At 45.3% G+C, this 16219-nt stretch overlaps 1 protein-coding gene across 4 annotated transcripts; it reads right to left on the bottom strand.

Moving 5' to 3' along the window:
* Positions 1 to 4556: 4556 nt before the first annotated feature.
* On the bottom strand, positions 4557 to 14952 carry PPIL6 (peptidylprolyl isomerase like 6). 4 transcript variants are annotated; one of them, XM_048935554.1, is made up of 9 exons: positions 14860 to 14952; positions 14234 to 14329; positions 11744 to 11932; positions 10527 to 10589; positions 10235 to 10382; positions 8608 to 8661; positions 6818 to 6953; positions 5470 to 5603; positions 4557 to 4717 (listed from the first exon to the last, which is right to left on the bottom strand). In XM_048935554.1, exons 1-8 carry the CDS (start codon positions 14944 to 14946, stop codon positions 5492 to 5494), a joined length of 885 nt encoding a protein of 294 aa, XP_048791511.1. In that variant the 5' UTR covers positions 14947 to 14952; the 3' UTR covers positions 4557 to 4717; positions 5470 to 5491. The 4 variants fall into 4 exon arrangements, with proteins under 4 accessions (XP_048791511.1, XP_048791509.1, XP_048791512.1 ...); XM_048935552.1 differs by having other exon boundaries at positions 4557 to 5603; XM_048935555.1 differs by lacking the exon at positions 10527 to 10589 and having other exon boundaries at positions 4557 to 5603.
* Positions 14953 to 16219: the final 1267 nt, after the last annotated feature.

The raw sequence follows: 16219 nt of genomic DNA on the forward strand, positions 1-16219 counted from the left end.
CCCTGCCTGCGAGGTGACGCGGTCCGTCCCGCTCCGCCTTCCTATACGCCCCCCGGCTGCTCTGCGGGAGCTTTTCCCGCGCGTCACGTGCTGCCCGTCAACGCCTCCCCGCCCCCTGCGATGGTCACGCCCCCTGGTCCGCTGAGCGGCGGACGCTGATTGGCTGGAGGGGCATCCCTTACTTCCTTGGGGCTATGAGGGGCTGACCGACCGAGTTTCCTTCTTTTCTTTTTCGCCCCTCTCTTGCCTTTTTTTGTTTTTCTTCTTCCTAAAGCAAGTTGTATCAACGTATGTCGTCAGCAGTGGAACCTGCAAATAAAAGTGCTAATCTGCCTCCACATCTTGTGCAGTGCCAACACAGGCAAATGTTGGGAAACCAAGGGAAACATACAGAGCTGTTTCTAATAAAGGGGAGCTAAGCTGGAGCTCCAAAGCACGTTTTAGCGTGGTGCCGTTGGGGTGAAAGGAGAGATGAATGAGATGCATTAAATCGGGAAAATTCTGCTGTTTCTCTTAAGCATGAGCTGAGTTGCACAGTAACAAGGAATGAGCTGCCAACTAAACTTATAAACTTAATCTTCCGTTCTCCTTTCTTGCCAGGTGGTGTTACACTGCCAGGAGACCAGAACAACATTGAAATCTTAAGATGAGCCACCTGTCGTGAGTTCTGGAAGGCTCTGGAGGACTACTGATAGTTCATGATTTGGGTGGAGATGTTTCTCTCCAAGCTGTTATGCGATGTGTGGGATGGCTCGTGCATCGCCTTCCTGCAAATGAGTCTTCCAGGGAAAGGTTGCAAAGAAAACAGCAGAGAAAATGAATGTAAGCAGGCACCTCTCAGAAGCTGTGGTGAGATGACCTGGGGTGTCCAAATGTGATGTCCTGAGTACAGGGCAGATGCAGACCTGTTGGAATCCATCCAAACGATGGAATACACCCAGAGGAAGGCCACAGAAATGTTCCAAGGGACAGAACACCTCTCCTATGAGGACAGGCTGAGAGCTGGGGCTATTCAGCCCAGAGAAGAGAAGGCTCTGGGGAGACTTTAAACAGGCCTTTCAGTAGGGCTATAAGAAGGAAGGGGACGGACTTTTTAGCGGGGTCTGTGGTAATAAGACAAGGGGAAATGGCTTCAAATGAAAAGAAGGGAGATTTCGATTGGATATAAGGAAGAAGATTTTATCATAAGAGTAGTGAGGCATTGCAAGGGTGCTGAGATATGTGATGGAAGCCTACTCCCTGGGACATTCAAGATCAGGTTGGACAGGGTTCTGGACAACCTGATCTATCTGTAGTGTCTCTGTTCGTTGCAGGGGAGTTGGACTAGATGGCCCTTTAAAGGTCTCTTCGAGTTCAGAGGATTCTATGATCTTTTTGGCTGTGAATTTTAGTGGCTTTTGAATTCAACTCTGGAAAGTGACAAAGGTAGAGAAATCACACTCACTGGTAGTGACCTTTCAGCCTGCACATGCTTTTGCTGAAGTGCCAATGTGACTTAGACTTACTCCTGTAAATGATTAAAATTGCTGGCTTTCAAATGCAAAGAAAGAGTTTACACAGCCATTATTAAAATACAGTGTTTCTGCTATGACTTTGAATCAGAAGAATGTAAAACAAAACAGCATAAATAGATACTGCCACGTGCTGCAAATGTAGAAGGTGGGAGCTTCCTGTGACTGCCTCCCATCCGCCCTGGCCATGCCACAGAAGGTTTCATGCCCTGGGACAAAGGATATCCTATGCAATCCTGCTGGACATCGTTGACTGGGTGATCTGTTGTGATTTCACCAGACATCAGGCATTATTTGAGCTCACATTTTCTCTTTTTGCAATTCTTGCAGGTTATGGGGTTAGACTCAGTGATCTCTGGAGGTCTCTTCCAACCCCTACAATGCTGTGATTATGGCACTAAGTCTATTTTCAGCAGTTTGTACAGTGTTTTGTTTTAGTGAGGCTTAACGTGAAGTGTCATGCTGGCTGCAGCCTGCATTTCATGAGGACAGCACACTAAACTTATGCCCTTTTTAGACTGAAAACAAAGAGGACATATGTTAAATGTGATTGATAAAGAACAGTGTGTATACATGTGGAAAACAGGGAGAAAATAAAGTAGATAAATAAAAATAGAGGACTGCTGTCAGGGCAAGAATTACAGCTACAGCTTGTCTCCAGAAGTGAGTGAAAATATGTCTGTCCTGTAATCCTGGGGCTGGTAGGAATCCAAGTGAGTGATAAGTGTGGTTTGTCTGCTTTTTCTTACAGTCAGCATCTCGGGACTTTGTTGAGGAATATGGTCAGCAGGACCACAGCAGTTGGGGTTGTTGTTGTTGGATTTGAAATACAAGACTCATCAGTGTATTCGTTTCTCATTGCACTGTTATATACTTAGTGGTTAGTAAAGCATTTACCTCTGCTTTGAATGTCAGGATGCAACCACTGTGTTACTGGAAATATATGTAAAGTACTTGGCAAAAATGGGTAAAACTTAAGGGTCTGCAGATGTCTGTTTTAGGGAAGCACATCTGAAATGTAGTAAATGCCCAGAAATCTCAGCAGATCACCCTGCATCAGTAGTGGTGAGCATGATGTAATGATGGGGCTTCTGAAGAGGTGCCAGGGGGAGTGTCCCACAGTTTGGGATGGTGGCAATGAGTGGAAGTAAAAATAGCAGATTAACTGAAAGGAAAATGTATTTGGTTCAGTTTGCAAACATTTGTGCTCGTTTCCGAAGTGTCATTTCATCTGCATGGCAAGTGTACATGAAATGTAAAGACGTAGTTGATGTTTTAACGAGGAAAATACGCCATCCAAAGTGTATTTGGATATTTCATACCATTATATAAAGGTGCAAGAAGAGAGGTGAGATGAGGAGAGGTGAGATGGGGCAGAAGGATAAAACCCTTCTCCTGGGCAGCTGAGACCCATCCACTGTGCTGGACAGGCTCTCAAAGAACACGAGGCATCCATCAGAGATGTGGGTTACAAAAGAAAATGTGATAAAACACAACTTTTAGGTGTGAGGTTAACATTATGAACAAGATTATTCCCTTTCTGTTTACTGTTCATCACCCAGACCTCCTCAAGTGTATCCAACTTGCACCAACTGGAGAAGCAGGGTTGAAGGACACACTCTTTTAAGTGACCTCCTCAATACTGGATGAAGGATTTCACCACAGTTTTGCTGGTAGAGCATCCTGTCTGGACGGATACAAACAATGTAATTGTTGCTGGACTGCAGGATCATTATGCCTAAAATTCAAAACATATACTGGTTGCCTTCTCCTCCTTTTGTTATAATGTTTTCCACCCAGTGTAACTCCAACCAGTTGTCCCCCACCCACTATGTTGTACATCCAGCCACTGTACTTTTTTGTCAGATCAATGTTCTTTGGCACAGGATCAGCTTTCTGATGCCTGATGTGAGCAGGCCTTTGCTACCCTGTGGGATCCCGAACACTGCCCGTCTCCAGAGCAGTGTTGCTGTGCCCCGACTGCTGCTCAGGTCAGGTCCTTTGGACTTGAAGCACACGCTGTGCTCTGGTTCAGGCTCTTGTGGGGACAGTGGGGACACAGTGGTACAGCCATGCTGCAGAGCAGACCTGCCACAAGCAAACCAGACAGCAGTAGAGAACTTTTCCTGTGCCCTCTGGATACAGCCTGCTGAAAGTTTGAAGTAGTTCAGTAAGAGGGCTGTAGACAGGTCTCAGTGCAGAAGCCAAGTAAACAGTAACAAATGACTTGTCTTCAAATAAGAAGTTGACGAATTGTCCTTTTAGAATTTTCTTCTATAACTTGCAGAAGAACTAAAATGACTTTTCTTTCACCTCCAGACATGTGCATATGATTTAAAGTCCTTGCAAAAAATAGGAGCTGTTAATCTGCATCCCCATACTGAGTTTTGAAGCCGTACCCTGTCACAGCTTTTTCTCCACTGCTCATGAAAAGAAATTTGTCAGGAAATATACTGTTCTGTTTTGTTTATTTTCACCTTTGCCACAGGACTTTGAAGTAAAAATAATTATTCTCCAGACAGTTTGATTTGAAAATTGCCTACAGTTAACTTAGTTCCTCTGCAGCAGTCTATGTATAGGTTTCAGAATTATTTAGAGAATAAAAGAAGAAAATGTGTTGACAGCTCCTTAGCCATCTGCAGACATGTCTGTATATTTTAAATTTTTGTTTCTCACAATAACTGAAGAAAAACCTGAATCCCCTTGCTAAAGTGAAGGTGTTCATTATGCTCCCTCAAAGCATGTGGGATCACTGTAGGTCTGCGGACTCTTCAAGCACTAAGTTAACCAACTTGCTAAGCAATTTGTTAAATTCGTCCCCATTTAGCAAAGAAGCATCAGAATGCTGCTTTTCCTGAAATCTCATCTTAAGCTCAGACAAAAAATGGGTTTCTCCTCATACTTTGCTAATTCCACCTCTCCCAACTTGGATGGCCTCGTTTTGCAGATTTGAACAGCTCACACAGAGAGCTCAGTGCAGGAGCAAAGGTCGCTCCCCCTGGCACAGTTTCTGTGTGGTGCTGGAAATACAGGCTGGAGATCAGTAAGCTGACTGTGTCTGCACAGCCCTGACACAGCTCTCAGAGTTGCTGTTCTTTCCTACGAGCTTCCTGTAGCACTTCCTTGTGGCCTCTCTCCAGGCTGCATTTTCATTTTCTTTTAGTGCTTCTTTGCCATTCCTTGCTGAGACCACCAGTACCCAGGCTCTGCAAAGATCATGGGAGACATCTTGCATGTATGAGATCATCAACACCAGCAATCAGTTGCGTATTACCTATTTTCATCCACAGGTAACCTTAAAATTGCCTTCTGTGCAGTAACTTTATAAACAAGATTTTACTCTGGTTTAGTGACAATAATGACTTTAATCAAAACTAATCACTTGAAATTTACACCTGTTTTAACATTTCTCATTTTTGCCTGAAGTAGCTCAGCCTGATTTCAAAGGTGTTTATTTTAGCTCACAGCAGTCACTGCAGGGTCAAATGTCTGGCATTCAGAGATACCTCAGTCCTGCAAACACTTTTTTCTGCCTTTCTCTGATATATCTGAGTTACAGCATGTAGGCTACACTTCAAGTCAGAGCTGTGCTGGGCAGTGGTGCCCTGAGCTGCACTTTGTGCTGTGTGGAGGTTGGTGGTAGAGCCAGAACTTAGCCAAGATTGGTTGGCTTTATCCCTCTGCGAGTGTTCCAGCAGTATTGTGTCTGCCTGTCACTATATAATCATACTAAGCTATTATCCAGAAACTGTAGACTGGCAGAAGTCTTTTTCTATACTTTATGTTCACATTTTTTTCTGTATACTCATATAAAAGTGTTCTTAACAGCCTACAAACACTTTTTAAACTGAGTCAAAATGACGATTCCAACACATTCACATTTGCGAGAAGTGTTTATTTTATCTTACATGAAAGCCGTTGAGGTCTATAAAAAGCTGAGCAGAAATCAGTGCTCTACCTTGCTGCAAACCAGTTGGTGATCATGGCTGGAAAGTCCCACACTTTGTAACTTTGCAGGCCACTCTGGGCCTTTCATTATACGTCGGTACAGTTTCCAGTTGCTGGAGAACCTCTGTGCCCTCAATCAGTTGCCTGCAGTAGGGAGGAATAGCAGCTTTGATCCACCTTTGCTGCCTGAGCAGTATCCCCTGTCCCTGAAGCCAGCTCTGCAGCCACCATAACAAAGCCAGGCGGGCTCTGCTCTTTATTCTTCACAATGGGGTAAAAAACACCATTGGTTCTTGATAAAATAGTTGCTGTTTAGCTTTTTAGGGGATATGAAAATACTGAGTTATGGCAGTTACATTTATTTAAAGAAACAAGTCTTGTACCAGCTACGAATGGCCATTAATTTTGAGGAGAAAGAAGTAAAAAACTATGTTATCAGAAGTGACAGTTATTGGAAGTGTTTCCCTCAGAAATACCTTTCATTTCCTCCCTTTGCAATGCCAACCTGAGTCCTTGAAAACAGTCCAACATTCTGCAATCTTTACAGTTTTCAAGATCTTTCGAAAAAGGCTTAGATAATTAAAAGCACAAATTATCTGAACTTTTCCTCTGTTTTGAAAGTGAGATGGCTACAAGAGAAAATGTTTTCCAGTTTTTCTATATGTTAATTAAGAGCTTGTCCTGCAAAGATTAGCCTCGTAACAGAGGTCAATTGTGCTCAAGGATCCTGCACCTTCCAGATTACACAGCTGGTGGCAAGGCAGGAATTGAAGGTAAACACCATGGGTTGGAAATCTATCTAGCCAGCCACCAACCTGGCTTGTTCACTGTAGCTTAGGCAGTCATGCTTTTCATGTCCTTCCAAAATACTATCTGTAACAGCGACATGAAAGCAGCACAGCAGATTTCTCTTTCTGAAGCAAACTGCACAGAGCAATGATCATCCTCATTACATTTATGAAAAGCTGAAAATCCCAACAGAGCCAGCCCTGCATTAATTTACTGAGACAGACATTCACTAAAACAATTTATCTTGGCCACGAGGGCTGAGCAGAAACTAGAGGCTTTGCTCCAAGCCCATTAGGACACACCTTCAGCTGACACCAAGCTATGCAAGCACCTCTTTGCAGCCTTTGTCCTTGAGAGATTCCAGCAGCTCTCTTAGCTTTGCCATTGGGTTTTCCAGCTTGATTAAGCCAGGCCAGGGCAAATAAATGGAAAAAAGGGTGTCACTAGACACATCAAATGTGACTTATCCATCCTCTCCCTGGCCAGAGATATCCATGTTGCAGTTGCCATGTCCTGCAGAGCTAGGGTAACCTATGTGCTGCAGCAGATGCAAGCTTGTGCATACATACCCAAAAGCCACACATTTTTTGTCCAGGTAGGGAACTGGCTGGAGCGTGATGTAGAACTGGGAGCCATTGCTGTGGCGGCCCTTGTTAGCCATCCCAAGTACTCCTCTTCCCTTGTGAGGGATGGCAAAGTTTTCATCTGGGAAAAGAGTTCAGGGATAAAAGGCAGAATCTGTACTGCTTTCTCTGTTCCTCTTTGCTTCCAGCTCCCATGACCTCCCATGTCTTTCTTTCCCACTCGCCCTTTTCCTTTTTCTACAAAGGTCCCTCATCAAGTCAAGTGTTAGTAAAGCCTGGTATGAACCAATGTCCTTCCTTGAAGCATCTTCCCACTAATATTCAGTTCTCAAGCAAGCAAAGAAGCCAATTAAAATATTTGGATTTTATCATTTTTAAAAATAATTTTTACCCTTTCTCCAAAGCTGATTCATAAAAACGGTAATTAAATGTTAACTGAATTGTTGCTCCCTGAGTGCTGACTTGTGGTTTGCAAAACATCTTCAGCAGTCTAATTTTGGATTAGAATGCTTTGTGCTATGACACGGCTCTCCTGTCCAAGTGATTCTCTGTAATTACCTCAGTACTTTGAGCTTGTCACAGTAAAATGTAGCTGCGTCCCATTAATTTCAGCAGGCATTGCAGTGAATGGAGGCGTGCCAGCCACCCAGTTTTGCAGAAAAGTTTCACCATCTGACAGAGGCATCTGTCACTGCTTGCATATATCAAAGATATTTGTCCTCTGCCCTCTGTGTAAATAGTTTGGCAGGAAGAACTCAGAAAGCAGTCTAAGCCTTAAAATAGGCATACCCAAGTGAACACCTTGCTAGGGGATGAAAAGCAATGTGCAGCTTTTAAAGAAAAAGGAGAAGAACCAGAGCCCTGGGCAGCAGAGCTCAAACCTGCCTGGCTACTCAATTCCAGCCTGCTTTGGCTTGGTCCCATAGCCTCGAGGTGGAAGCGAGCTCTTCGCTGCCTTTGAAAATAAAGTTTTCAGTGACACTTGGCACTTCTGATCTCACTGCTGGCTGCTGCCCAGCCTGCTCAAGTGTAACATTGGTAGTGACGCTGTCAGTAAGAAAGCTTTTACATAAGAGAACATAAATCAGTTTCAGAAGTGCTGTAGCTGACCTAAAATGTCTTTATGGGTAGCATTTAATCCAAACAGAATATCCCAAATGTCTATGTCAATTACATGGATTATTTCTCTTAAATATTGCATGTAATAATGTTCTTTTTTCCTTATATCTAATTACTTCCTATCAGCAGGGGGAACATGTATTGTTAAATTTGCTCACACCTGTCATTTCCTGACCTTCACAGCCTTATAGGCATTCTACATTCAGTTGGATTCAGAAGTAATTCACATTTGGAGCTGCAGAACTGACAGTGGCAATGCATGTGGTGTGCCCGAGCCTTAAAAGCTGCCTGAGATCCAGGAAATCTGGAGTTAAAGCCAACTCACTTCCATTACTTTAAACATATTTAAGCAAAAGGTATCAGCTGCCTGAAGATCTGCAGCTAATCCACTTCTGTGTGAGCGTTTGCAGTTTGAAGCAGGCAGGCAGGTGACCCTCTGCCCTGATTTTGGTGGGGAAAAGGACTGGTGGAGCTGAGCATCCAGTGCAGGGACCAAGACTGCAAGTCAGTTCTTAAGCCAAAATCTCACTGAAAATCAAACCATTTCCTCTAGGGAAACAAAGGAAAATTCTCAGGTTATTCTGTAAGATCGAATAAACAGCTTGATTTTTATTGAAATTTGACATTTGTGCAGTGAGGTAATTTAGAGAACGTACCTTCAAATGTGGGACCATAAATTGACTCGCCTCCATCTCCTTTCCCAGTTATGTCTGTTGGGTAGACATGGAGTAATGATCAGAGGTCAGGTGGATCACGGGCATAGCTCAAGGTTATCTCAATGGCTCCAGCAGAGCTTGGAGACATGAGTTGCCCATCTTCCAGGGAAGCCAAAATTACTCTTTTAATACCAACATTTTACCAGACTTTTTGGGAGAACTTTTTATGGATCACTGCATCAGCCAAGGTAGGGGCAGGCTGGGAGAAGGGCATTGGTTGCAGTGAGTGGGGTTAGAGCAAGGAAGGGGGAAAATGCAGCTATGATGTTATGGCAGATTAATACTGCTAACTTGCCTGAGAAAAATGATTTGGTAAAAGAGAAATGGAAAAAGATTTCTGATGGGCAAGGTAATAATTTTAGGTTGCTTTGTGGACTACATAGATAGCTGCTTAGACATTCTTGGACTTTTAAAGTTCATCTTCAAAGTATAAACTAAAAATGGATTTGAGCAGTCCCACTTGGAGTAGCAGGGCAAATGTGGGTAAGAAATACAGGTAGGTAAGACAGATGATTTCTACAAGAAAGACATAGAGATTTTGGAAAGGGTCCAGAGGAGGGCGACTAAGATGATCAGGGGGCTGGAGCACCTCCCCTATGAGGACAGGCTGAGGGAGTTGGGCTTGTTCAGCCTGGAGAAGAGAAGGCTGCGGGGTGACCTCATTGCAGCCTATCAATACCTGAAGGGAACCTACACCCAGGAGGGGAGTAAACTCTTCAAAAGGGCTGACAACAGCAGGACTAGGGGAAATGGTTTTAAGTTGAAGGAGGGAAGATTTAGGTTAGATGTTAGGGGGAAGTTCTTTACTAGGAGAGTGGTTAGGCCCTGGAACGGGCTGCCCAGGGAGGTTGTGGATGCCCCGTCCTTGGACGTGTTTAAGGCCAGGTTGGACGGGGTCCTGGGCAACCTGATCTGAATGTGGATGTTTGGTGGCCCTGCTAGGCAGGGGGGTTGGAACTACATGATCCTTGGGGTCCCTTCCAACCCGGGTGATTCTATGATTCTATGATTCTATGATTCTATGATTGCCAAACGGGAGTGAGTAATGAAGGCAATCTGATACAGCTCTGTATCTTGTCCTCTCTCAGGGTGTCAGACAGCCTCTGTTATGAGATCTTCACAGTGCCTTTCTCCTCTGTACGCAGTGCCTGACTCCAGGCATGGCTCTGCTGCTCAAGCAGCTCACCAGCATGTCTGACGTGGCTCTGAGACTTGACTAAGTGCCTTCATAAGTTAATCTCTCAATAAAACAAGTAATATGTTTTCCTGTGGCTATTCCTAGTGTTTTAACGTTTTCATTTAGTTTTCTAAGTACTTAGTGAAAGATCTTTTGAAGAAGTGTTGAATCATAAAAAGAACAAGTTATCTATACATTTCCTCTATTTAGAGAGTGAGATGGCTAAAGGACAAAATACTTTCCAGTTTTCATATGTATTAAAATCTTATCCTGCTCTTAATAAGACATTAGCTTTAGTTTGGTTACATCTGCTTGGACTATAACCCATGCTGGTCATCCTGTTCCAGTTCTGCTGTGACCCAAATTTACTCAGGACATTTGGAAATGCACCTCCTCCTTGGATCCACACGGGTTTTACAAACCGATGAAAATGGGAATTTTTGTAAGTGAGCTCTTGACCACTGCTGGCAGACATCACTCCTCCTTCGCACAGAGCACGGAAATTCTCACAGGTTTTGGGGCATACATCAGAAAAGAGCTGTAAAATGAGTATGAGAGAAAAAATATGAAATTCATAACTGACATCAGCTGTCCAGATTTCAGCCTCCTTTCCCTCAGGAAGTGAAAACCCAATGTTTGGTATCTTTACTCTTTGCTTTTGCTGTTCTACTCAGCCACTTACCTCAAACAGAAGTGTCCCAATGGGCTGCTCCTCAATGGTTATGTCCAAATACACAAACATGTGCTGTTTGAGCCAGAAAAACAAATCCAGTGAGGTGAAGGCCAACTTTCAGTGCAGCCCTTCCTTTCTAACACAGGTCAATGCCAGCAGCTCAGTGTGAGCCATCTCAGCATGTCTGTGGGATGGTCAGCACAGAACCATATTCCTATTGCTTTGTTTAAACAAACAAAGAGGCAAAGGATGTTTCACTCTTCTGGGCAGAAATAATCCTGCAGTGTTAGAGCCATCTTCACCCTGTACTTGTTTGTGTGCCTGTTGTGGCCCATATCACAGAATCACAGAATCACAGAATCGCAAGGTTGGAAACGACCTACAAGATCATCTAGTCCAACCACCCTCCCATTCCTATTAGTACCAGAAGCTACTAAACCATCTCTCGCAGCTCCTCATCCAGGCGCCTCTTGAACACTGCCAGGGACGGCGACTCCACCACCTCCCTGGGCAGGATATGATATGGGCAGGATAAGTGAATTAGCAAGAACAGCCATCACCCCACCAAGAGGGACAGTTCTTGATCACTGCCCTTAATTCTCAAATCCACATGGAATCAGTGTGATATTTGCTGTGCTTCAACTGAGTACTGTGTTTTATCTGGAGTACAATGTCCACTTCTGGGCTTCCCAGTTGAAGAAGGCTGGGAACTTCTAGAGAGAGTCCAGTGGAGGGCCACAAAGATGATAAGGGATCTGGAGCATCTCATTTATGCAGAAAAGCTGAGAGACATGAGACTCTTCAGCCTGGAGAAAAGAAGACTGAGGGAGTATCTTATCAATGCTTGTAAATATCTAAAGGGCAGGAGTCAAGTGGATGGGTCTGGGCTCTTTTTGGTGGTACACAGTGACAGGACAAGGGACAACAGGCACAAACTGGAACTTTCAGAAGTTTCCACGAACGTGAGGAAAAACTTCTTTACTGTGAGAGTGACAGAGCACTGGAGCAGGCTGCCCAGAGAGGCTGTGGAGTCTCCTTCTCCGGAGATGTTCAAGACCCACCTGGACACTTTCCTGGGGAACCTACTGTAGGGAACATGCTTTTAGCAGGGAGTTGTACTCAGTGATCTCCACAGGTATCTTCCAACCCCTACGATTCTGAGATTCTGTGATGATACACTCAGTTGGTTAACACACCTTGCACTCTTGTAAAACCACGTTACTTGCCTGGCTGCTCTTCAGGTGTTTGGTGTAGAAATCCTCCGTGATTGCTTGGTAAAGGGCCTCAGGCTTGAAATCGCGGTAGCCCCATTTGCAGTAGGCCCACTTGAGCAACTCCTTCTCATCGCCCAGCAGCCTTCCATTAACAAAGCACATCACGCAGGAGGCATATCCCCACACCTCGCCTCTCAGCTCCTGCATGGAAGAGGGAGAGCACAGAGCCTCAAGGGGTTATTTTCATATTTAGTAAAGATGCAATTGGTAGTGCTGTACAAACAAGGTAAAGTGCCCTGTGGTATTTTTGTGCTTCTCCTACTTTTGAACTCATAAAACTTGCCAACCCAGAGAATCTGCAGTGGTTTTGGTGAGGTGTGCTGGAAGGGAAAGCTGGCACGGCAGCTGGGCAACTGAGGCAAGGAGTAAAGCAAGGAGTAGCTGAGATCTCTTGGTTTGTTTGGCCCAGAGCAGAAGACATGGAGGGGAGGCCAAATGGTGGCCTACAACTTCTCACAGGGAGTGGAGAGGCACAGCTGAGCTGTTAGAATCATAGTATGACCAAGGTTGGAAAAGACCTCAAAGATCATCCAGTCCAACCATCCACCTACCACCAATATTTCCCCACTCAAAAATGTCCTTTAGTATAACATCTGAAAATGTCTTGAACACCTCCAGGGATGGTGACCCTGGGCAGCCCTTTCCATCACCTGACAGCTCTTTTGGAGAATTTTTTCCTAATATCCATCCTGAACTTCCCCCGGCTCAACTTGAGGCCGTTCCCTCTTGTCCTATCACTAGTTATGTGGGAGAAGAGGCCAACTCCCACCTCACCACAGCCTCCTTTCAGGGAGCTGTAGAAAGCAATAAAGTCTTTCCCTGAGCCTCCTCATCATCGGACTGAACAATCCCAATTCCCTCAGCTGTTCCTCATAAGACTTGTGCTACAGACCTCTCACCAGCTTCATTGCCCTTCTCTGGACATGCTCCAGGACCTCAGTGTCTTTCTTGTAATGAGGGGCCCAGAACTGAACACAGTAATCGAAGTGCAGCCTCACCAGAGCTGAGTACAGAGGGACAGTCCCCTTCCTGCTGGCAAAACTATTTCTGATACAAGCCAGGATGCCATTGGCCTTCTCGGCCACCTGGGCACACTGCTGGCTCATGTTCAGCCACGCATCGACCAACACCCCCAGGTCCACTTTCTCCTCACAGTCTTCCAGCCACTCTGCCCCAAGCCTGTAGCGTTAATCAGGGTTGTTGTGGCCAAAGTGCAGAACCCAGCACTTGGTCTTTTTGAACTTCATCCCACTGGCCTAAGCCCAGTGATCCAGCCTGTCCAGGCTCTGAAGGGCCTTTCTACCCTCAGGCAGATGACACTTCCTCTCAACTTGGTGTTATCTGCAAACTTAAACTGAGGGCGCACTCAATTCCCTCATCGAGGGCTGCCAGCTTCTCCAAGAGAATACTGTGGGAGACAGTATCAAAGGCTTTGCTGAAGTCTAGGTAAACTATGTCAGCAGCCTTTCCCTCATCCACCAGGTGGGTCACTCAATCACAGAAGTAGAGAAGGAGATCAGGCTGGTCAAGCAAGATCTGCCTTTTGTGAACCCATGCTGGCTGGGCCTGATCCCCCAGTTGTCCCACACATACTGCATGGTCTTGCTCAAGATGATCTGCTCCATAGCCTTTCCTGGTACTGAGGTCAGGCTGACAGGCCTATAGTTCCGTGGATCCTCTTTATGACCCTTCTTGCAGATAGGAGTCACATTGGCAAGCCTCCAATCCTCTGGGATCTCTCTGTCTGACCAAGAATGCTGACAGATGGTAGAAAGCTGCTTGGGAATCACTCCACCAGAAGGAGGAGTAGTAGGTCTCTAACTGTTTCCACCTCAATCGAGGGTGGTTTATTCTGCCCCCCATCCCAGGCTTCCAGGTCAGGAGGTAGAGTATCCTGAGGATAACTGGTCTGACTTTTAAAGACAGATCTAAAGAAGGCATTGAGAACCTCAGCCTTTTTCTTATCCTCAGTGGTCACGTTCCCTGCCACATCCAGTAGAAGACAGATTTTCTCTCCTTAGCCCTCATCTTACTGTTAATATATTTGTAAAAAAGGTTTTTGTTCTTTTACTACAGCGGCCAGGTTGAATTTAAGCTGGACTTTTACCTTTCTAGGGACAAGACCTAGGAAAATGGCATGGAGCTGCGTTAGGGCAGAGTCATGCTGGGTGTTAGGAAGAGCTTCTTCATGAGAAGGTGATCAGGCACAGAACATGCTGCCAGGCTACCCAGGCTGGTCATAACGCTGAGCTTGCTGGAGTTGAAGAATCTCCTGCACAGCATGCTCAGACATATATTTTCATTTTTAGGGAGTCCTGTGTGGAGCCAGAAGTTGGACTTAATGATCCATACAGTCCCTTCCAACTCAGGATATTCTATTACTCATAAGCCAAGATCTACTTAATTATAGACATGCAGCTATCTAATAGTTGTAAGAGTTACCTTCTTTTTCTTCTGTAAATATTCATTCCATGCAAATTCTAATAAAGGATGTACTACAGGATCTGCAAACTTGCTTGGAAACTTCAGCTTCAGCGCCTAGATATACCAAATGTGGAAAAACAGATTGCTTACAAGCAGTATAATAGCTCCACCCATCCATCCTATCCATGCTTGCACTTCCCTAATTAATTACAACCTAAGCCAAATCCTCAGTAAGTCCAATGATTGCATTACACCCGTCCTGCACTGGTGTAATTCCTGGCACCTGCAGAAGCACAAACTGCTCTGAACACCTGCTCACAAATGTTGTGGGAGATTTTGTAAAAATGTCTGCTTCACAGATATGAATTACACTCTCCTCCTCTGCCACATGAGATAGTTGCAAGCAGCAAGACATTCAAAGATATCTGAGCGTCATCAGCATGCATTTTAACAGCTGCAGTCCTGTAGGTGACTGAGCCCAGGGGCGAGGATGTGGGACAAGGCAGGACTTCATTGTGCATGGCTCTACTGTGTGTTATGTGGGACTGTTCAGCTATACCCAGCTCCGTGGAGCATCCCTGGGGCTCCCAGGCCCTCCCACCCCAATTCCATTCATTCCAATACTCCCCACTGCTCCCAGTTACCTCTGCTGTGCACTTGGCTACGTGGAAAGCTGGGTCCTGGAGCAAGCCGGTCACCTCCACCACCAAGGGCAGCCACTCACCATCCATAGCAACTCTTTGTCAACAGGGCCCAGCACCATGGCAACACAGCAAGGAGGGGGGGAAAGGAGGGTGGAAAGGGAAGGGGGTGGGGGGGCAGAGCCTGCCTGCAGCACACATACATCCTGTAGAACTCTACAGAAAGTTAGGGAATGCCCAATTTCTCTTTTTACTGAGGAGAAAGAAAAAGTGGATGACATGCAACACATGCTTACAGAACTGCAGGAGCTGGCACCCAGATCTTGTTACTGATCCCCTGAGTGCTGCAGCATCTAAAGGATTGTCCTGGGATGAGAATCCTGATCCTGACAGTGGCTGACAGCAGCTGCCCAGCAAAAGGTGCACGGGGGAGCAAACACAGCACTGCTGCTTCCCCATTGCCCTCCCAGCCTGCGGCCAGCTGCTGCGTTGGGGTTTTGCAGTACCTTAGCACTCAGTTCCCCCTCAGTGGATCTTTTCAGTATGCATTTATTTATCTCTTGTCCAAATGGAAAAGTCCCACAGTAGTGAGATCTACAGCTTAGTACCACCCTTGATAAAGAAGCATCTGCCCCAAGGGAGCTCCCAGCAGCACGCTGCAGCGGCATGTGAGATCACGGTTCCCATGCTGAACACAGCACAGTGCATCCACAAAGCAGTTCTGGAGGGGTCGTGGCTGTCACAGCAAAGTTTTCTGCTGCCCTCGCACGTCTGGTCACTTTCTGCTAAATCATCCATCCAACACAAATGCAGTCTGTGGGATGGCCATGGGCTCAGCTGGAGTTGCTGCTGTTTCACTTGTGCTGGGTCGCATGTTACAGAGGAAGCTATTAACTTTTTCATGTTTCCAATAGGAAAAAATATCACTTTTGACATATTAAAATCCCATATAGAGACAGGGCTTTAATTTGCACTACTCACACAAAGGGTGACAGAAAACAAGCTGAGATATGACTCTAACTAAACACAGCACATTGGAGGATTCAACTACAGCTGTTTGTTAGATTCCATGAGGAAAGAGAGAATCAAGGAAAAGGAATGGGAAAAGGGAGCTCTTTTCTTTCTCCTGCCTCAGGCCAGCATGATGGCTCCAAAGCTTCTGCAGCCTGTGACAAGCAGAGCCTAATTTTAGTAGAATGATCATACAGCTTGTGCTCCAGCCAAACTTCTGTAGTAGCCCTATATAAAGCCCAAAGTTAAGCAACATACCCAGAGTCAAATATAAACTAAGATACACTTCAGAAAATATTCTCTTTTTCTCCATTATTCTCTATATTTACCTTGATACACATACTGAAGTTTG

This window comes from Lagopus muta, chromosome 2 (genome assembly GCF_023343835.1).
Source record: "Lagopus muta isolate bLagMut1 chromosome 2, bLagMut1 primary, whole genome shotgun sequence".
In the NCBI taxonomy this organism is placed as follows: Eukaryota; Metazoa; Chordata; class Aves; order Galliformes; family Phasianidae; genus Lagopus; species Lagopus muta.

Bases quoted from the DNA above. Each gene is read 5' to 3' on its own strand.
- PPIL6 (XM_048935554.1), bottom strand. From the start codon at position 14,946: ATGGATGGTGAGTGGCTGCCCTTGGTGGTGGAGGTGACCGGCTTGCTC. The intron at 10,383-10,526 runs GTAAGTGGCTGA...CTCATTTTACAG, and splicing joins TTGGGACACTTCTGTTTGAG to CTCTTTTCTGATGTATGCCC. The intron at 6,954-8,607 runs GTACGTTCTCTA...CTCTTTTCCCAG, and splicing joins TTATGGTCCCACATTTGAAG to ATGAAAACTTTGCCATCCCT.